The sequence below is a fragment of the Molothrus ater genome, chromosome 3 (genome assembly GCF_012460135.2).
Source record: "Molothrus ater isolate BHLD 08-10-18 breed brown headed cowbird chromosome 3, BPBGC_Mater_1.1, whole genome shotgun sequence".
Taxonomy (NCBI): Eukaryota; Metazoa; Chordata; class Aves; order Passeriformes; family Icteridae; genus Molothrus; species Molothrus ater.
This window is the reverse complement of record NC_050480.2, coordinates 78,924,842-78,947,249: the sequence shown is the minus strand read 5'-3', so window position 1 is coordinate 78,947,249 and position 22,408 is coordinate 78,924,842. Positions and strand designations below refer to the sequence as shown.

The following is a 22,408-nucleotide window of genomic DNA, read 5'->3' as shown; positions in this document are numbered from 1 at the left end:
TTGGCTATCTTTTCTTAGTTCACTACTAAGGTGAATCCATTTCCTCCAGTAAATTTAGTTATTAAGAAGTCCACATGTCAGATTAACTATGAAAAGTTATCCAGGGTATTTTTTTTAAACAAGTTCCTTTAAAGGCAGACTTTTAAGAAGTATGCAATAAATTTGAGAAAGACATTTCCAGCACAAGATACTTACTTTTTAAGTTCAGCCCTTAAGTTACTATATGGAATTGTTACAAGTCAACAGTAGGTGGTTTATAAAATGTAATTTTATTTAATGTTACTTTGCTGTTACAGAGGGCATAACATTTTCACAAGGCTTTTTTGGGACTACAATCAATGATTAGCAACACACAATAGTGGTCCAAACTCTCTAACAATCACTGGACAAACTTGACACCTTCTCACATGTGCACAAACCTGCATGGAAAAGTACTAAATTTTATACTTGGACATGTGAACTTCAATTGGTTTTCCCATTCCAGTGTATTAAGAAATGACATGCACTTTAGTCTGCCAAAAAGCACTGCCTGTACTCCAGCAGTAACATGCTGCTTCTAATACATAGTAAAGTGAATACCAGAACTACAAAGGCAGGAGTGTAAGTGAACTTTTATTGGGAAGGGATATCAACTTAAACAGCAGCAACTGAAGATTAAGAGAAGCCCCTGTTTTTGAACACACAAGCTTCTGTATTACATGATACGGGAAGCAACTCAATTTGTGGTTTTCCAAACTTTAAATGCTCAACTTGATCTGGCCCAAAACTTCCATATTCCTACTGAAATGAATACACAGTAGCATGTGAAAGTCAATTATGGAAAGGAAACCCTGCAGAATAAGAAGGGAATGTGGAGAATTAAATGCTATGTGGAACACTCTTTAGTTGCAATTAACTACATTTTCATATCTTACTGTAATACAAAACACAGTCAACTGGCAGGAACTGGTTCAGATTTGTTTTTAAATACCAGGTACACTTTAGTCCGCTACATAAGTGTTTGGAAGTTACTCATGTTTATATGAAATGAAGCTATTAATACTTTTCTACAGCAGTAACCGCACACCAGGAAGGCCAGGACAAACACAAATCAAGGAATGGAGTTTTCCCAAAGCTGCAGTGTGAAAAGACTATAAATTGATTTCCATACACATGGATGGGTTTTCTTTGCTATAGGAAATCCAAGTGGAGCTATAAGGAATGGAGACGTGTAAAAAGGTTTTTTGAGAAGGAAAGGGAGAATGACGCCCCACGTGCAGTTTAGTTTTCTGCACCTTCTGCAGCATCACATTCTTCTCCTGCACTGTCTGATGTCCATAACTAGAAAGAAAAGAAGAACAGTGTCAGCTTTCAGAAGTGTAGCTTGAATTCCAAAAAGAGACAACTACTGAGTGTAAGGAAAAGATAATGAATTAGACTTAAGGATGCCCACAGAGCACCAGTGCACTGCACTGCACAGCCCTGGCTGCCAGCACTTGCTGGGGCAGAGGTAACTGGACAGAGCTCCCCACGCAGGGCAGGGCACAAGGAGCTTTTCCCCTCAGGCACAGCAGACACGTTCTCAATGGCTCCAGCTCTTGTGCCTAACAGTGAGCTCTGCCATAGATCCCAAGCCATTCAACAGCCTCAACAGCACCTCCAAGGGCAACTTCCATTTCAAACACAGCAGGCTGAATTCTGCAAGTGTAGATTGCCACTCTGGCTATCGAAGCTAAGCACTTCACTCTGCTAACAACAGATACTTCTACTGAAGGACTACTGAAAAATAATAAATGTTGTTGTAATTTTAAACACAGTAATTATTCAGAGAGGATATTCCCCAAAAAACTGCCATAGTTGCATATTTTAATACAATTTAGTTGTTCCATAAAGCAGTTTCTTAAATGGTTCAACATTATAATAACATACTCAAACAAATGATTTTATTCTTAGCACACTGAAATTTCAGAGCTTTTGAATGAAAATCACAACAAGTCAAGCAAGCTACACTGGATGCACACCAGGAGAAACTTTGTTTTGAGGTAGTCATCAAAAAAGTTTGAGTAAAATTCCCTGATAGGTCACAGATGACCTTTTTCAATTCCTTGTCCTATCTTATACATTAGGTTGGGCTGAATGCCCCTTCTCCCCTCTACCATAAACACCAGGAAGGATGTGAGCTAACCAGGCTGCTTTTCCACATTACACAGCATGAAGTTGTACATCAACTTACACAACATTCAAACTAGGTTATGAAAAGGTATCATAGGCAAACAGCCCAAGTCAGTGCTGTGCTGTGTCTGAGAGGAAAATAAGTGTTTTTTTCCATCACAAATTCAGTCTAAGCAAACACCTGGAGAACAGAACCAGATAATACATAAAAAGGCAACTTACTGTTAGGTTGTCTCTAAGCAACTGCATGATGAGAGTACTGTCTTTGTATGAGTCTTCGTTCAGTGTATCAAGTTCTGCAATTGCCTCATCAAATGCCTGGAATAATTAAATCATCTTTAGCCTTCCTATTAACTGATCATTAAGCAAGCAGAAGCTAAACCTATCAGAAAAGGTAGCTTAAAAAAAAGGTAACATCAGACATTAAATGACCTGCTCTACTTGAAACAAAACCATATTAAAGACATAATAAATTTTCAGCAGCATGGGAAGCTTTTAAGTCACATTGTAAATACAGCCTGCTTGTACCCCTTCAATCCCACTAACAATACGAGCTAGGAAATCAGAAACTTTAAACATGATTATTTCATTCCCAAACTCTAGGAAGCAATAATTCATGCAGTTTTAAGCATAAACTCTCTTCTAATTTCCCTGCAGGTATACTGGGAAAAAAAGTTACTTACTGTCTTTGCCAGTGTGCAGGCAAGCTCAGGATTGTTGAGAATCTCATAATAAAATACAGAGAAGTTAAGAGCTAGACCCAAGCGAATTGGATGTGTTGGCTGCATCTCCTTCTTGCTGATATCAAATGCCTCCTGATAAGCTCCCTGTGAGTTTTCTATTGTTTCTGTAAAAGAATGACAAACAAAGTGGGTTTGTTTAAATTTTTTAAAGATATTTCTACCTAGATCACTCCATCTGTAGGAGACTCTACAGTGCTGCATGTAAACTGGTTCTTAGGAAAACAGTGCACTTAACTTTAATCAAAGTAATGATTATACACCCATCTTAAGTACAGCTGGCACACTGACAAAGCACAAGGAGCAAACTAAGCTACTACAAAGGTATTCAAGAGAATAAATACGCAGAACTTGGTAAACACAAGCATCCAAGACTACTTCAGTCTTCAGTGGTCTCTGATACTTTGGGGGTGCGGACAGGGGAAGCATTTGTTCATTACTTTTTCTACAGAACTTGTACTTCATTCCTTTCTCAGGATGGACAGGTTCATGTGAGTTATGTGTGCAGAGTAAAGAAGGCCCAATTCCTTGAGGACGTTTGGAAGGCATGTACAGTATGTTCCTGAAAAACTGAAGGTTTGCCTCCAAAATCTGCATGTAGACAGGTCAAGATTAAAAGCCCCAATGTTGTGCCCAGAATAACTGGGACAAACACCACAGAGAAAAGAGGTTATCAGGTCAGAGAGTACTTCAGGAGTGCTACCTATAATCTATTCCAGATTTACTTCTGATAGACAACCAAAGGCCAACAGCTGCCCTAAACATGCTGCAGAATGCAAGAAAAAGAAAGGTCATTGTCAGAGCTCAAAATACTCTGTGAGGGAGCCAGCTAGTACTGGCACTGCTCCAGCAAATGCTAGTAAAAGAACTTGGTAAGTAAAATATAATAAGTATTGAAAAGAGTCAAGACTCAAGTAATGAGTACCCAAGGACTATCCATTAGTTGAGAACAGGTGAAAGAAGGCAAAAGGCTAGCAAATCCTGGAGATAAATTAACTTTTAAGTACATAAAATCTATTTGAAGCTGAGAAAATAAACAGATGTTTTGAGGTGGAACATCAGAAACGCTTAAGGTCTTGAAGTTTGTAAGAAGTTCAGCAGAAAAGTCCGCATGGTGATACACGAACTGTAACTTCAGAGCTAAACCCCAGCAGGATCTGCTAACAAGGTTGTATCAATCAACCTCTCCTGCACTGTATCCCTATCAGCACGTGTGGCATTTAACTGCAGTCATTTTAGCAAACAGGAGCTGGTATTTCTATGCTTGGACAAGCCCAGATTTGTAGCTGTTGCTTGAAACAAAGTATAAATCAGATCATCTTTGGGAAAGCCAAAGGCAGTTTTTTTCTCTGCTACCCATGGACTTGTTGCTGGCACTTGAATCAAATTAAGGGTTAAGAATTTCTAAATGCAACACATTAATGCAAAGACTTTTACTCCATTCTGTATATTTTCATCTTTGAATGTGAATGCTCCTACAACAGAGGCAGACTAACAAAGCCTTTACTGAAGAGACAACGAGCCCCATCCTCCCACTATGCACTGCCACTGGTTTCAGGCGGCCAACAAGGACAGATCCTGCCACACCCAACCCCAGGGGACACCACAGCATCCACGGGTTCCAGCAGTCCCTCTCCTTGGTGTCACAGCATTACTGCACAACTAATTTTAGTCTGTTATGTAGAAACAGATCACTAGCTTATGCCATTCCAAGAGTTTTTAACATCACAACACTATCTGGGCACCTTGCAAGACAGTTTTAATAATTAATTCAATACATCTGCTCAATACAGAGTTAAAATCTTCCCCAGAAGAGGCTCCCGAGGTACTTACAACTACCCATGCACCTGTTCTAATTCCTAGGAAAGGACTACAGTCTCAAGATGCCCAGTATCAAGTGGCAGTTTCCAGGATTTTCCTGCTGAATCCAAAAGGGCAAACTAAAATTCCCATTAAAATCAATCATTTTAGAGTACAGCTCATGCTTTTTTGCTAGAGTATCAGCCTAGCAATTTTGTTGCTTCTTTATAAACACAGGTGACTGCAATGAAGTCTGCTTCACAGTGAAATGGTTAAATTTTAAAGACCAACAGGAATCAACCATGGAGTACAAAATGTTACAGAGATTTGTTTACTTGCCCCAACCAACTTAATTTTAGTAAACCATTATAAAAAAGCACCATTAAATATATTATCGTACCTTCACCTACATTGTTTTCCAGAAGATTTGAATAAGCATTACGGAACAACTCTTCAGGAATTTAGGGTAGATGACAGGAACACCAGCTAAAATTCCCAGGCATACTTAAGGCCTAGTCAGATTTTGCTCTCAGTCTGTATGAAAACTGGAGCTTTCTGACTGAAACACAGCTAACTTATGTGAATTTGGAGTCTGTGTATTTCATTTCCTGGCCCCTCACCCACAGACCAGAGCTGGGAAAGACCCAAGGTACTTACGTTTTCTGTCATCACCACAGGCAACCTCAGCAAGGTATCGGAAGTAGTCTCCCTTCATCTTCAGGTAGAATACCTTGCTCTCTGGATTAGTTGCATTAGCTATTAAATATTTGTCCAAGAGCTCCTGAAACCACAACAAAACACACATTGACACATGGCAAACACCACTGCAACTAAGTTCAATCTACTCTCCCAGATTTGAGTTCATCCAGTTTGGATGGACTCAAACGTTTGCTACAAGGCTAAACGGAGTTCTAAGGCACATTTAGAGCTAGAATAGGTGCACACTTATTCCAACAAACTGAGTTGGCACACAACCACTAAGATGAACAGCCAACTGGCCTATCAGACTGCAAGTAACAAGGAAAGGTTTACTGATGTACAGTTTCAGGACCAAATTTAGTTTCGGGATATACACTTCTCATTTCAAAAATGCTGCAAATGAGTAAGCTTTTACAGGAAAAGCAAAACACGACACAAAGTTTCAAAGCTACTTTTTTTTTCATCAATTCTGTTTATTAGACTTGTGATAAGGAATCTCCAGCCCACCTACCACATGGAGTCAAGGATTCAAACCCATTCAGTCAGCAGCCAACCTCACCAAACTGCACCAGCTCTTCACAAGGTTCTAAAGGAACACCTGGCTGCAGCACAGCAGGGAGGCATCCTCATATCCACCTTGCTATTCCCAGAATGGAAAGAGCTATACAGTGCTCTCCAGCACACCCTGAGCACCCTGAGCTGCTGCAAACATCACTCCCCTTGTCCACAGCTCCCCTACCTGATACCAGAAGGACAAGGAAAAGTTTGCAAGCCTTCAGCAAGAGAAGGTAAGTCTCTCTCCAAGGCTGCAAGTCATCCTACGACAAGGGTGAAGAAAGGAGAGAAGAGGTACAGGACTTTCCCTCAGAGAACAGGGTAGCTCAGAGAACTGACAAGCAGCAGAACAGCTTCTGGCTGACCTTGCCCCTGAACTCCAGAGATTTTACCCAACTCATTACTACAACCACCCATGCTCTCCAGAGTTGACAAAAGATGCAAGTGAGTTCAGACACACTCAAGGAAACCCTGCAGTACTCAGAGAAATTTCACAGTAGGAATGTAAGTGATAAAGATCTGCATTTACTTATTTGGAAAGTGAACAGGTCAAAAAAGGAGCAGAAAGTTTCCACAAGGCTTGCAGCTGGCTAGTTAAGATTTTTGTTACATGAACATGTATCCAAATACATGAAGCAGCTACAAAGGAAATATTCAAGGAACTGTTAGCTTTCTGCACAAAAATCCTTAGCACTTTACTACTTGACTACTAAAGCACTATAATCAAATCAAGCTAATTTTAGACACAAACATACTCCCTATGCACACCACCACACCATTATTACTTCCTTTAATGATCAATAGAAGCAGAGCAGTCCAATTCAAAGTGTTTACTCAATCCAAGTCCATTTGAGGTTTTGGCAACTATTTTCAACTGACACTTGTGGAAGGGTACTTCAAATTGGGTTAAAAAAGCATTTTTGCATCCAAACTCTATGTGTCCCATGGATGCAACACTGCAGTGCCCAGACAAGCTGCCTCAGAGATCCCCACCAAGGCAGTAAGGCAAGCAGAGTGTCATACCTGCCCTTGATACCACCCTAGGGAAAGCAGCAGAAGGTAAGATGATACCAAGCCTGACACACCCTTGCACCTACCAAATCAAAGACAGACGTTTTTAGGAGTTTGTGTAAGGCTATAAAACCACTGCCAAAGCCCAGACACTGGCTATTTGGCAAAGGCATAAGTGAGGAATCTGTGTAACAGTTTAACACAGTCAAGCATGCAGGGGCTTGAGCAAACATATAGAACAGTACAGCTCACTGGTGTTATGGAAAAAGCAGCAAAACCTTAGGTCTGTTTCAAAAGAAGAGTTAAAAGGTAGTAGGCAGCTGGGTAATACAACATTGGATTAATACTGTTATTGTGCATGAATCATTCCATACTGGAATGAGTTATTCCCACTTTACAAATTTCTGCAAAGAAAAGAACTTCACATTTTGGCTCAATGTTTTCCTGCTACTTTTCTCCTATGACAATGTCCACGTCAGCCATAAAAGTGCAACACTGCACAAACCAGTTTCAGTCTCTGAGACAACAACGTGGTAACCTCAAGTCTAACGTCTGAGTTTGATTTTCCAAGAAGCTGCCCAGATTGATGAAATGTGACACATAATACACCTGTGGTTTAGAAAGGTTCCTTAAATCCATGATGTTAGAAGAGTAACCACCAGCCTCCAAAAGCCATCCTAGGGTTGGGACTGCATTAAATAGCAGAGATGTGACCTATCCATGTGCTCAGATGAACTGTGCCACAGTCTAAGGAGTGCTGACCAGAGAAGCAGTGAAGATACTATATAGCATTTTAAACCAGGTATTTTGCAAAACTCTATCTTTGAGTCATCTTTCAAATACTGAAATATAACTTTCAAGATGGTACAACTACATCAACAAGGAACAATCAGGCATTTTTCTTTTATGCTTTCCAAAACACAGAAATTTACTGTATACTTAGCCCACAATAAGTATTACACATTTCATTACAAAATTCTGTCTTTGGAGAAGCTCTAGCTCTAGAGCTGATATGGCTTGGTTATGGCTGAAAAACACTTAACCCCTGGCATCTAGTGCACACTAAAGAATGTTACAGGAAAGCTTTAGCGTGGCCAATTTAAGCCAAATCTGAAAGCTACACTCCCTACTCCCCCTGCCCCACCCCCGATGGCATAGGCCACACACTTTTTCTGGGAATATGAAAGGATTTTGCTGTGCCAGCCCTCCACAAGCAAGCAGCACTGTGGGCCTGTGTGTCAGTGCATCCCTAAAATGCTGCCTTCGTTACGCACATCTGATAACCAGTGGCTCTGTCCAAACTTCAGAGAAACTTAGAGAAAAAGTGATGCAGAGAATGAGCAGTAGTTTTTCAGACAGCAAAGAGTGGGTTATTTCCTAGGCACTTCTCAGGTGGAGAAGCTCAGTAGCCCAGCAGCTCTCACTCCCAGTTAAGGGCCTCCTAATCCTTACATAACACAAGTAGGGAAGAGACCTGTGTCTTTTCCTTCAGCTAGGGTGGAACATTCTCCTTCTGGACTTTACATATTCAGTTTTGGTTTTTTAATAGCCTCAAATGGAACAAGATCTCATTTATGAATCATGTAAGTTAGAACAGAATCCAAACAGACTTTGAGTGAAGCTGATTATTTATCAGGCCAGATGTTAATCTTTCAAATCAATAATTTATTTGGTGTACTTCATGAGCCATTCATCTCAGGATTATCGTAACTTCTTGGAAGGCATCTTACCCTCCCTCTCAGAGACAAAATGCTGGTGGGGTAGTGAGAGCAGACAGCACAGTAAGCCAAATTATTTGCTTTACACTGCTGTGAGTCAGTAAGAGCCAGGAAAACTCGATTTCCTGCATCTCTTCTCTCATCTTTCTTCACCTGGACATTTTTACCTTTCCAGCAGAGAGAAATTAGCCAGGAATCCTTATTTTCAACATCAGCTGATATTAAGTAAAATGGCTACGGGCAGGCAAAGCAATGAAGCAGACCACAGAGAGATCAAAATTTTTGTGATTTTACCTAGGCAGAGATAAGCACTGCAAGAGGCATGATTCTGGGATGAAGTAAGGCAATACAGTAGTAGGCTGCCATCCACGCTCACATCCAGTGAATCTGCCCATCCCTTTTATGTATTAAAATACAGCTGCCACCATCATTTAAGAATTGCAGCTCTTCCCATCACCTTCTAAACCAAGCCTTGAAAAACCAGCCATGATGTGCTCTGCAGCACAAAACATGCCTCAGAAGCTGCATGAAAGCCACACAATGTCCAAGCTGCTGATCTGCCCTGATGGGGATGCCTCTCAGAACCAGGAGCAGGAATCAAAGCTCTATCCTCAGACCAGACCCTTTGTGTCCCACTGCAGTTGCATTACAATGGGTTTGCAGTGTGACAGGCTGTGGTTGGCAGCTGCTGCCTCCCCCACACTGCCATATTACGCTCAAGTGGCACACTGGTCCTCCTAGAGCGTGACAAGATTTCCCACTCCTCTTCTCCTAAGTGTTGCTCATCCATCTCAGTTTACTTCTACCTTCACAGTGTGCAAACACTCTTGTCATCCTAACAGCATCATATTCTCATATATGATATTCTTTTCCCCTCCCATGAAAGGAAGGTTTATTTATCTACTATAGAGATGCCAGCAACAAAGGGCTGACGCTCCCTGGAACAGGTCTGCAGCTGCATGAAGAAGCCATGGGGAGCAGGCTGGGAGCCTGGCAGCTAGATACTTCTTTCCCTTTCTCTCTCCATTGGCAAACATATTCCTCCTCTACATGCAAATGAAACTTACATTTCAATTGCCTTTTTGGATCCTTCTCCACTCTACTCTTGCTCTTTCCCAGCTAGGTAAGTATCCTCTCAGTCCCCTTTCCCTTCTGTTTAAGTAGGCTCAAGGGTTGAGCACGCGGTACTCACTGACCACTGCAATTAACCTGAGCCAGAAATATTAAGTATATCTGCTCTCATCACTTCCCCATTTTTTCAGCTTTATGAAAAGCAAGCCCTGAAGGAATGTGAGGTATACCTTTACCTGAAGGTATGTCTGACACAGACAAAGCAGCTCCCTGAAGACAGAGCTCCTTAATAATAATTTTTGGTGTGTGCATCCAGCCAACCTCACCTTGCAACACACTGGCACACCTCCCCTGCAATTCATGTTCCAGTCCCACTCCACACATGCTTCCTGTTCTGTCTTTTCAGGGCAACACCTCCTTGAAAAAGCTGACATCATAACAGAAAGTCCCACTTTCTCCCCACCTAAGCCTATTTTAAAAGGCAAGACTGGTTGAGACATTAAGTTCAACCATAGTGTACACTAAATACTTTCTATACAGTCTAACTACAGGGTAGGTTCAAGTGGCAGAAAAATACCACTTCTATCTGGTCTGTGCTGTTCTCTCTTCCCACATATCCAGCTATAAAAAATCTCAACAGCAAAGATAAATTTGAAAAAAAAGCATCTTGAATACCCAACTGACCTTTTAAGTTTCCTTCAGCAGTTGTGCCATTTAGACTTGGGCTTCAGTAAGAGTAGCAAGTATATGAGTGTAAGTCTCCTCATATATTCCAATACCACGAGCTAGTGAACATATTCTTCACACTCAGCCATTCAATACCAGAGGATAAACGTGAACCAGGTCAGCTCCAGACATTATCTACTCATCACAACTAGTTTGAGGCCAATTTTCAAAGGACATTAAAGACATCATGTGCCTAGGTACAGACAGGAGTTCACAATGTGGTAAACTCAAGTAACCTAAAACATTTACAATGCCACCATCACTCAGATGTCAACACCTATGACATGTTTGGGTCACAACACCAGCACCAAGTTATTTAATGTTATGCTATTAAAAGACAGATCTACATTGTCATTTGCAGTCCTCACTGAGTACAGTTTATCATTAATTTTGTTCCACTAAAAGGAAAAAAGTCAATGTAAAAGCAACCATCAGAAACAGCAATGGTCTCCAAAAGTTTGTCCCATCAGTTAAGCTGCTGCATGGTATTTAACAAGGAGTGTGTTGATGCGCTAAACAGCTGGCACACAACTTTCTGAATGAAGTCTATGTTGGATAAAGTTTGATTTTTCAAGTCAGACTGTTTCAGCAATACTCTTGAGCCTTAAGCCCACGTATCTTACTTCAAGATGTCTAAAATTCCTTATTTCAGCACCATCTCCATCTTCTGTGAATGCAATTTTAAAGGCTATTTTTAAAAGTGAACATCTTAACAGTTTGTGTGAAGTAACTGGCATTTGCAGGTTTTAGTAATTAAAACAATGTCCTTCACCTGGCTTGAACTCATATGACACAAAAAGTATATAGAAAAAAACCCAAAATCTTATAGTAGTAATTTTTTGACAGAAGAACAAACTAGTAAATATCAGTACTTATAAAATCAAAGAAATTATATTCCTCCTTACTGCATAATGAAAAAGTTCAATTATATGGGGGAAAAAAAAGAAAGAAAAAAGAAACCAAGTTGAACTTCTGCTCAGCACCTTTTAGCTGTCCAAGTGTTCTCAGACCTGCCAGCAGAGGAGGTGCTGTCATTCCAGAATACCACTTTTTCACAGGTTTTACAGGAACTAGACTGAGTTTCATTGCTGTTTCCTAGATGTTTCTTTGTTTTCTCAACTGACACTGAATGTTCTCTATTTCGAGCTCTAAGTGTTTTTGGGTTGTTTTGTTTATCGAGGAGCACAGCCGCCAGGAGCACAGATGTTACCTGAGTCACAGCAAGTAACTGATTACTTAATGTTGTACCAAACACTAATTAGCCAAACCCCACAGAACCAAAAAGTCACATGTGAGTGAAGAAACTGTTTCAAAATAAACCTGTTTTGAGACAAGGTTCCTAAAAATAATACACAAGGCAGAGAGTGCATGTCAACACTTCTAGCAAGTTACCTCACCATCCTGAAACATGGATTCAACATCAGAGTCCCATCTAGATGAGCAGCCTGCATCTCACAGGAACACCATGAGTGAATGAGGCTACATGAATTCAGGGCTGCAGTATGCAAAACATTTGAAAAAATTATTCCATCTCAAGTATTTTTGATGGTCCATTCAGACTCAATATGAAAAAGACCTAGAAGCAGCATAGACAGAAATGGTTCCCACCCCAACTGCAGTCAAAAAGCAAAGCTAAAGATGGTGAGGCAGCTCAGACCAACATAATCACCTAATATAACTTAAATGTGAATTTAAACACATCAAATATTTCAAAGTCTCTGACAGCACAGATGATTGGGGTGGGCTCAGACCTTTCAATAAGGCTTCTACTCACAAATGACTGCCTGTTTTAATCGTCTAGCAGAGTAGTATTTAAGACTTCTTGACTATTTTAAGTAAAAATCAGTCATTCCAAAGTCCACAGTATGACTCACTGAAACCTAGGTGTTTTTTAACGTTCAGCAGTTGTTTTCTTGACAGGAAAGGGAGAGTCCCCTGCTGCAACAGTAAGATCACTTTACTTTCAACACTGTAATTCAGCGGAACCTTCAGGAGTTCTTCCCCCTTCAGGATTCAAGCTCTATGCATCAACTCCTTTTGGGAGAACATTAAGTGATTTTCATACAGACCTCTCCAGACTAACAGTGTTTCAGTTTATGTATTGAGGAAAATATGTGTGTACCTTTCCAGTAATGGCATGGCCTTAAGATGACCTGACAAAGCACTACTGAAAGCAGAGACAAACGTACCTGACATGAAAACAGAGAGGGTGACCTAATTCATCTTTTCCATTTGGTTCCATGTCTTTGTCCATACAGTTGTAAGAACTGGCAGCCAATACCTAGGATTGGCCCTGAATGAAGTATCTGGAATCTCACTTAACAAATGCACTGAAAGCCTGCGCTGCAGCACGTCTGCCCACACTATTCCCACCTGGGGCTGAGATTAATTTAATCTAGAATTTACACTCACTGCTTATACTTCTCCTCAAGTTAGAAAGTTCTGTGGTCCCCAGAGAACTATGTAAGCCAGGAACTAGAAATGTATGGAAATACAAGTTCTCCTTTCTACAGATTTTTCAGACAAGATGAACAATACAGTGAAAGTCAGAGAACTATTTAAGTTTTTATGGAAGACCCTAAAGCTTTCCAGTTTCCCTCCATCAAATGTAGAAATGAGTATTAAAAAAGAAGTCATTCCTCTTTTCAAAAATTATAAAATTTTGATGAATTAATGGCCATACAGCCAAAAGCTTTCAGAAAAATTCCTTGGTATCTGACATTTATCTCAGATTGATTCTAACATTCTTCCATGACTGCGTTTCACATATTTCTAATTCCTCAAAATACTTCCAAGTGCTCTTCTCCTCTTAGCAAACACACATTTTAGACACCAAATCCTTCCCTTCAGAATCCTGGCCATCTAAAAGCTTCTTTCAGCATCCACTCATGACATTGTATAATATGACAGAATCAAACAAAAAAGTCTAAATTTTCATTTGAAAACACTTTATGCTCTGCAGCTACAGAAGCCTAAAGGTAAGACTGAATGACTGGCCAAGGTATAGCTAGACTAACAGCACTCAAGAGGAACAGCAGCACACAGGAGTTATGTGGTCTTAGGTACATTGCCCTTACAGAAAGGGCAATTTTGACTTGCTTTAGTTCTCATCTCTCTTTGGGAGCTCTTGATCAGAGGCTTGGGATCACTGAAACTCAAAAGGGTAACACAACAGATGCACTTTCTTCCCATTGCATAGTGTAGCTTGGAAGAGCCTTTTGCATCATCCAACTTTATCTTGAAGGAAACCCAGCAATGTACTATTTTACTCAGTCTATTGGGACTGTGATTGGGAGCGTGCCAATAATTTGTTATTCCCCAAATGAGACAACCTACAACAACTTCCTGAAGAAGTTTTGTCCAGGAATGATGTGGCTGTCAGGCAGGTAAGAGTATATATAGTGTATTTAGAAAAGCTATTATTAAAGCAAATGCAAATTCTTCTGTTTTCAGAGCTGAACACTACTCATATATCAGGCTACTTCAGTGAATGGATCATATAAATTAAAGGAGAGAATAAAGAGCAATAGAGCAAATAATAAACCCTTATCAATATTAGAAACTGGTAAATCAAACCCTTGATTACTTAACAAATTTAGAGACAGGTACAAGCAAAATCATAGCTAATTCAGGACTTCCAGTTCTTAGATCTTGACACCTGATGTTTTGGTGGGTGCACAGACTACAAGATGTGAAACTCAGCACTCAAATTGTTTTGGTGCCTCTCCTATGTGCACAGCTCACACAAACTGGGCACTGTTATATATTCAGATATAGAGGATGGGTTAGCAAATGACAAGCTTACAAATCCTCAGTATGCACAGCTGAAGTGTTCTCATGTTGGTTCCAGCTTCCTGGGATGCAGAAAGGATGAGGAGGAACTTCTATATCCCTCCAATAAACTTGGTGGAGCTATACTGAGCATCACAAATGCAGTGCTCAAGAATAGTTATTACTTACCTTACCTTTGTGACAAAATTGGCTTCAAGTTTATTGGCAGTAAGAAAGCACCCGGCCCCTCAGTCTGAAAGGCCAAGAGCATAAAGCTAAATATCAAAACATTGATTAATGAAGCATGCACCTTCACCTACCAAAGTATACCCATTCACTTTTAACAGTCCTTCCTCTGCTGTTTTCTTTGCTACCTTCCTCTGAAAATCAGGCATCCCCGCACTGCTGAAACCAGAATACCAAGTTACAGAGCCTGTACAGAAACTGTACAATTTACTCCTTTAATACTGTACTAAACAACCCCAAATGGCATAATGTCAAAGAAATCAAGTGTAATAACCTTCAAACTCAAGTGTGTTCTTTTCCCATCAAGCTCTCTCTCTCTTAAATACAGCCTGCTGTGTTTTTCTTCAGAAAGGCACCTCATCACATTAGTATCCAAGGTAGTAGAAGTGCCTGTGAGACAACTGTCTAGCAGGTAAGCCTGACAGTGATTTACAAAATCTGTTAAAAGCTTCACTGCATTAGCAGAAAAACAGAATTTTTGGTTTTGTTGTCCAGTTCAACCTAGTGAGCACATCCTACTTTCTCAAGGCCACCAAAGCCATAAATGTCCTCCAAGAAATTAAGTAATTCTAGACAGCTTTCAGCTGTAAGGGGAGGGGGCAGCAAGCAATGACTGCATGGGATGGAGGCTGCAGCTCCAACAGAATTCCTTGAACTATTCTCAGCTGGACTCTTGAACAGTTACAGTCTGTTCAAGAACCTCAGTGCACTGTAGGCTTTGTTCCTGCAAGAATCAGACCCCTTTCAGAAATGATTAAGTTTCCTTTGCACAAGAGTGAGGATTCCAGCAGCAGATTCTATTGAAAGATCACAGAGAAGGTAAGAGAAGGTAAAACTATGAATAAGTTCAGATCTAAGTTTCAAGCATATTACACTAAAAAAAAATTAAACTATTAAGTTCCACAATTCTTACCACAAATGTGTTGATGGTTGCTAGAGGTTGTGCTAAGAACACAAAGGAAAAATCATCTCTCTCTCTCTCCACAAATTACTTTTCACAAAAAAATATTTTTTATTCCAAACTATTCATTCAATTCACATTCACTCCACAATTCTGGACTTACCAAGAAGTAACATTCCCAACCTGACTTGTATGAAGTAGCCTTTCCCTTTATTCAGTCACTTAAGAATAGCAGCTCCTTTAACTTAAAAAAGGTTAAAAGTCTACTTGCAACACTGTCCCCAACCACAAGTAGGACAACTAACTCAAGTTCAAATGTAATATTAAGTGATTAGCATGCCTGACCTTCAAAATAAAACTGCATCCTACACAGTTTCCTGTATCAAAAGACTATATGTAATACCCTTTTATTTATGGGTTTCACCTCTATACCACATACATTTCTGTACAAACTCTCTTCCCTGACAATAGCAACACAGAGACAAAGAATTCACAAGATATGAAACTTTGGCAATTGTTTAGACAGCATCATGAAGCTGATACCTACTGAATATGGCAAATTTCTCCATGTGCAAAAAAACCTACAAAGATTTCACTTTTCTGTAGGCCAAAAGTAACAGTAGGGAAGAAATAGGGCTATGGTCAAAGTTATTAATCATCAAGACATCAGATATTTTAGCTGATATGAGGAATCTATTTGCTACTGCATGAAAATGCCAACTTCACTTTCAATGATCTCTGAACTTGTGCTGTTGAAACAAACTGCTCTACCTTCTAGCATGGAGATTTTTGTTCTACTCATTTTAAGTGACTAACTTTAGAACTAGATCTACAAAATGGGTAATAATCAGAAGTGGACAGATTTTTTTACTCATTTTCATTCGCTTTTATTGTTTCTTAAGTATGTGAAGCAGCAGCACGAACACTGCAACCTCGGGGAGGAGGGAGGGAGGAAGGAAGGAAAGGGGAGCTGGCAAGAGCAATGCACCAATACATGCTTTCAACAATTAACAGTAAAATTTTAGAAGTTCAAAGCATCCCACCAGCCTTAAGACATTAAAATACAGACATTGCACACCTATAGCTCAAAACTATTTCATTGCAGGCACTGCCACAGGGTGGCAAAAAGAATCAACAGCACAAGTAATGTGACTGCTCCATCATTTCTCAGAGTTCACAATGCCATCGCTCATTTCATGAGAAACAAGGCATCGTGGGCCTGACACAATACAATGTAAAAACGTTTACAGAGGACACTGTGAAAACTGATGTTGAGAAACAACTTAAAAGCCTCAGGTATGTAACTTTTCTACACAAAATTTGTTAAGAATATTTAAAAAACACTTTAACACTTCAGCTAGAGACAGGCGAAGTAATAATCAAGACACAGTTGTTTTCAAGATCTAATGACTTTGCATATTCATCAAAATTTAAACTGTGGGCAAATAGTTACCAAATCTTATCTCTATTACTCCACGAAGAGCTCCAACACATCAGGACCTAGAAACTGAACACATGCAAACAGGCACAAAAACCGTCAAGCTGTAAGTGGAGAGTGCTTCCAGGCAAGGGCTGCTGTCTTTCCTGCCTTCACATTACTGCTAAAGAACAAAGGAGCCTGAATGCAACACAAGTTATACCCATGCAAAACGACCAAGGCTCTCAGAAAACCCACCAGTTTAATCCACCTTCCCAGAAAGGTTCCAATTCAGAAGTTAACTTTTTAAAAAAACTATTGTCACTGAACAGTGGAGTGTGCATAAAATTAAGCAGATCTTATACTGTGTGTTCCATCTTCAAAGTTCCCCACATCATTTCACTAATTATAGGAAAGTTGCTGCTGCATCCACCCCTTCTACATTATCTAGTACCTGTCTTGAAATCACTCAAGTCAAGAGAAAGCAACATGAACTTTGTGCTCAGAGTATATGAATCAACATAGTGTAACTTTATCTTGAAAAAAATTAAGTTGCTAACCTGTTTTAGCCAAGGAGAAGTGAGTTTCAAGAACAGTTTTAACTATGAGTCATAAGGGATGATTCAACATTAACTCTCTACGTTACCAAAGAATTAGTCAATCAATACAGAGAGTTCAGCAAAACTCCTATGTACCTTTCAAATAAAACATTTATGCAAGTTGTTTGACAGCCATACCATTTCTCTATTAAAGAGCTACTCTCATCTGAAAGACCAGTCATAAAATTAACAGCTAAAAAGCATTCAGATCATGCCTACTTATAAGGTAGGCAGTTAAAGAATGTCAGTTAAATAATCAGTAAAAGCTTTATTTTTATGCATATACCTATATACAGATATCTCAATGTAATTCTGAATATTTGTATTCTAGTGGTGATTAAATTTAAGTTCCTTATCAAACCATGACCTGAAACAATGCCTACTTAACTGGCTTGGGGCATTTTTTTGCAGGAAAAAAAGTAATTACAGATTCCGTGTTCATGCCATTTTAATAAAAAAACTAGCAGCATTTTTAATGCTAGCACAAGTACTTATACATGAAGATTTAGAAATATGCCACACCAGCAGTTATAAAAAAACCTTTTGAAAAAACTGTTAGTAGTATGACTAACAGCAGTCACACTCCACCCAACACACCCACCCTTGCTAAATCCAAATACTCCAGATGACAAGCAACCTTTCCATACTATTTGCCAGCAGTTGTTACAGTTTAGCTGCCTTCCTAGAATTAAAAAAAGCATCTCTGAGATTCAGCTGAAGAGATCTGAAAAAGCCACAAGCTGTTACCATAGTACTAGTACAGAAAAAATTATCATTCAAAGGAGGAGCCAAACCCGTGGTGTGGCTCAGCTTTAGGAAACCCATCCTTTGTAACGCCTGCTCCTCCTGAATTCCAACCTCTCATATGCTGACTCATGGATCATGAGGAGTGGTAGATGGAGAGGAAAGGGAGGCAATCAGAAGAGGACAGAACTGCACATGGCCCTCAAAGGAAGAATAAAAAAAGGAAGGCTTGCAGTAGATAGCCGACACCTCCTCCTACCAAAGGAAGGCACATCTTTGCAGCAGGTCAGGACAGGACAGGAAAAGCATGCTCAGCTGCAGGTTTTGGTCTTCACTACTTCCTGCAGCCTTGCAGGCCGGAAGGAGAGAGCTGCCAACAGGCCATTGCTGAGAACAGAGAATGACTAGAGTGCATTGAACAAATCATCTAGCACAGGAAGAGCTTGCTTTCCCTACACTGGAGGTCTGTGCTAGCATGGCTACCAGAACAGCTGCTGGCCACCATCAGATGGGGTGCAATAACTTCAGTAGAGACACTGTGTGAAGGGGTTCACGCCTCTCCCTATGGAAACACGAGTTCCTTGTCAAAATGGTACAACCAGTATGAGATTTTATGCATCACCTTCTCCAAGGCACTAGATTTGGTTAAAGGACAAAGGGAGATTAAGAAATCTGAAGAGTGAGCCTTACATGGAGGTCCCAAGAAATTAGTTCTGAAGCGGGGCACTGAGTAGAGAAAGAAGAGTGACACAAATGCTGGCCCTTCATCACACAGGGTTCTAGTGAAACTTTTGTCACAGGAAGCAGGAATCCTACAGAAGTCCTATCATTTTCACAAAGGTTAAAGTTTCAGAATTTCAATACACCTGTAACTGGAAAAACAATTTTGCTCTTGTGGAAGGCATGGGCTCTTAAATGTGCTAAGGAATTAACTAAAAGCTAATAAATACGAAAATTATTTTCAAGACAACTCACTTTGATTTAGAAAGAAAGAACAAACCTAGGTGGCAGCATACAAGGAAGCATACAGGTATTTTCAGCACAATCCAAAGAAGCATTCCCTTATACGTGAGTCAGAACACTTAATCAAGAAGAAAAAATCAGTTACTTCCAGACTAGTTACCTTTAAAGTCATCTCCTAAACAAATCTAGAATAAATTTACCTCAAAATTGTCTATTTCCTTATAGACTTGCTTCCTCCTGGTCTCACATTAGCAATACTAGACACCAAAAAAAAAAAGGTAACTAAGAGGAGCAAATCAACCCCTGAAGATGATCTGCCACAGAATTACTACTGCATTATACACATGCAGTTTCTTGCAGATACAATTCCCTAGTCATGTAGAACTGGGTCCAGCAGCCTCCTCACTGCTGACACACAACTCTTGAGCTCCCACTACAGTTTTCCTATCAATATCATCTGGAATTCTGCTGCTTCCACAGAAATGTACTTCTGGGTTTAATGCATGCTTAGGGTGTCATTCCAGTCTTTACACCTTAGCTTTACATTGCCCGATAATTACTGCAAACTCATCTCAAAGATACCCTGAAAAGTCAGCTTGTATCTAACAAAGACAATTTCTACATGTCTCTTTCCCCCCTTCAATACAGATGTTTAAGTTTGTAAAGTCAAACTTATAACATTCCTCAGAATGTCTCTTGAAGATCCCTTTAGAGTATTCTTCTTCGTGAGGAAGTTAACAAAATGCACACATTGTTTCAATGTTTGTAGCAAGTTATTAGCTGATCTGAATAAAAGGGTTTTCACATTTCCAGCTTATCTTACAAATAGGCTTACTAACCACAGCAGAAAGGCTAAATTCTCTGTATCTCTGCAACTACCTGGTGAAATACTGCATATGGATCACTCCACCCAAAAATGTACCTCACAGACACTCAAAACCGAGTATCTCAAATGCCTCTACACATATAGGGCCAAAAACATAGTGCAGCTGATCCTCCTCATCACGGTGACCCATGTAAGGTTGTAGAAGTTATGGTACTGACCTCACCTACTCCAGCACAACACTGCATGATATGCCCCAACCGAGTTCCCAATGCTTCCCCCAGTACGGCAGCACACTTAAATAGTGCATTTCTTTACCTTAAACGAAATATAAGAAAAAACAAAGTCCCCACTTACCAGCACCGTGGTGCAGATGGACCTGAGCTCAGACTCCACCTTCTCCCGATAGTCCTTGATAAGCTGCATCTTCTTGTCACTGGTGTCTGTCTTCTGCTCGATGCTGGAGATGACCCTCCAGGCCGAGCGCCGCCCCCCCACCACGTTCTTGTAGGCCACGGAGAGCAGGTTGCGCTCCTCGTTGGACAGCTCGGCCCCTTGCTCCGTTACTGCCTTCATGCAGGTGGCCATGTCATCGTAGCGCTCGGCCTGCTCAGCCAGCTTGGCTTTCTGGATCAACTCGGTCTTATCCATGGTGGCTGGCAGTGGGACAAGAGCAGTGCAGTAGCAGAAGAAGCTGGAGATGTCACACTATCAACAAGAGAATGCACCTCAAAACCTGACAGAAAGAAGACAGCAACCATGATGCCAGGATTAACACCACCGAACACGATCCTACAGCACCCACTGCAACCCAGCAAAAAACGAGAATTACTGTGAGCCTTGCCTTCCCTTCCCCATCTCCAGGTTCTCTTCCAGGAGAGGCGGACTGCAACATCCTGCCCTTCCACTACGGGGACTCGTCCCAAGGGTCCACCCCTCGGGAAACCACGACCTAGAAACCCAGGCGGAGAAGTCACACTCAGTCGGTGCTATCCAAGGGACGGCAGCCAGCCGCCCAAGCAGTGGAAATAGCTGCTTTTCCATCAGAAAAAAGTCATCACCCCGCTTTTCCTTCGTGCCCTACGTGAGCATATTAATATGCCCTCTAACAGGGACTGTGGAATGATTCCTGGTTACCACCCTGCCTAAGGCCCTCGCCCAAATCCCTGCCCCCGTGCGCTAGCAGCCCTGCGGGCGAGCGCCGGAGGCAGGCGGGCATGAATGCCGGGACTGGCGGGAAAAAATACATAATAAAAGCAGCAAGACGAGCTCGGCGCCGGCGAACGCAGCAGGGGTTAAACCCCTCCAGGACCCGCCTCCCTAGGGGCGAGCGAGGCCGGGGCCGCGAGGCCGGGGAGGGGGCACCGGGCGCTTCTCCTCCCCGCGGCGGGGCGCGGCGGACCCAGGCCTCCCGCCTGCCCCGGCGGCCGCCGATCCGGACCTCGGCGCGGCGGGGGCCCCGCGCTGCCGGCGGGGAGCGCGGCGGCTCCCGGTACACGGCAGCGGGTGCGGTCTTGGGCTCAGCGGCCGCGTCTCCTGGGACGGCGGGGGGCGGCCGACGGAGTCCCCGTGGCGACGGGGCGGGAAGAGGAAGCGGCAGCGGGTGCGAAATGGCGGCGCTGGATGCACCTCCCGCTTCCCGGGGCTGCCGAGCTCTCCACGCCGCGATCACAAAATGGAGGACGCGGCGGGAGGAGGCAGCGGAGCGGGGCCCATCCCGCCGCCGGCCGCGGCCCCGCGCTCACCTGGGTCCGCCGGGCTGTGGGGCCGGGCCGCACCCGGTCGGTGCCGCGCTCAGGGCTGTGGCGGAGAGAAAGAGCCGCTCCCGTCTCGGCCGAGCCAGCGCTGAAGGGCGTTGGCGCGCGCACCGACCCGCTGCGCGGCCCGCGCCCACGCGGCCAATAGCGGCCCAGCCTGCGCGCCCGGCTCCGCCCCCCCGCGCACCGCCCGCCAATCGGAGAGGAGCGCGCCGCCGCGGGGGCGAGCGCGGGCAGGGCACGAGCTCGGCTGGGCCCGTGGGCTGCGGCTGGGGCCACGGGGTTTCCTCCAATGAGATCCAGGGTGGGGTGACGTCACTGTCGCCATGGTGACGCCGCTACAACCCCCCCCCCCCCCCCACCCCCCCCCACCCCGCCCTCGCCTCTTCCCCCCCCGCCCGGCGCCCGGGACCGGGAAGGGGACCGGGAATGGGGATGGCGGGGATGGCGGGAGCGGGGCCCGGGGCTCCCTGTGGGAGGGCCCGGCCGAGGCGGTGCCCGTGCCGGCAGCGGGGCGGGAGCGGGGGGGCGAGGCGGTGCCCGAGCCCGCAGCACGGCGGCTGTTGTTCCGCCCGCGGGCGGCCGCGCCCTCGGGTCGGTGCTCCCCGCAGCGCCGGCGGGCGGGAGCTCCCGCAGGAGCGGGCGGCGAGCCCGGCCCTGCCCGGGCGGCCCTGCGGCGGCTCGGGCGCGGCACGGCTGGGAGCGGCCGGGCGGCC

At 42.8% G+C, this 22,408-nt stretch overlaps 1 protein-coding gene across 1 annotated transcript; it reads right to left on the bottom strand.

Moving 5' to 3' along the window:
• Positions 1 to 250: 250 nt before the first annotated feature.
• Positions 251 to 21,811, bottom strand: YWHAQ (tyrosine 3-monooxygenase/tryptophan 5-monooxygenase activation protein theta). Its single transcript, XM_036381410.2, has 6 exons — positions 21,681 to 21,811; positions 20,293 to 20,671; positions 5,349 to 5,472; positions 2,835 to 2,998; positions 2,374 to 2,469; positions 251 to 1,320 (listed from the first exon to the last, which is right to left on the bottom strand). The coding sequence occupies exons 2-6, from the start codon at positions 20,584 to 20,586 to the stop codon at positions 1,261 to 1,263; spliced, it is 738 nt and encodes a 245-aa protein (XP_036237303.1). The 5' UTR covers positions 20,587 to 20,671; positions 21,681 to 21,811; the 3' UTR covers positions 251 to 1,260.
• Between the last annotated feature and the right edge of the window lie 597 nt (positions 21,812 to 22,408).

Coding starts and splice junctions, on each gene's coding strand:
- YWHAQ (XM_036381410.2), bottom strand. CDS start 20,586: ATGGATAAGACCGAGTTGATCCAGAAAGCCAAGCTGGCTGAGCAGGCC. Junction 2,470..2,834: donor CCTGCACACTGGCAAAGACA/GTAAGTAACTTT, acceptor TAATTATTCCAG/GCATTTGATGAGGCAATTGC. Junction 1,321..2,373: donor TGCTTAGAGACAACCTAACA/GTAAGTTGCCTT, acceptor TTTTCTTTCTAG/TTATGGACATCAGACAGTGC.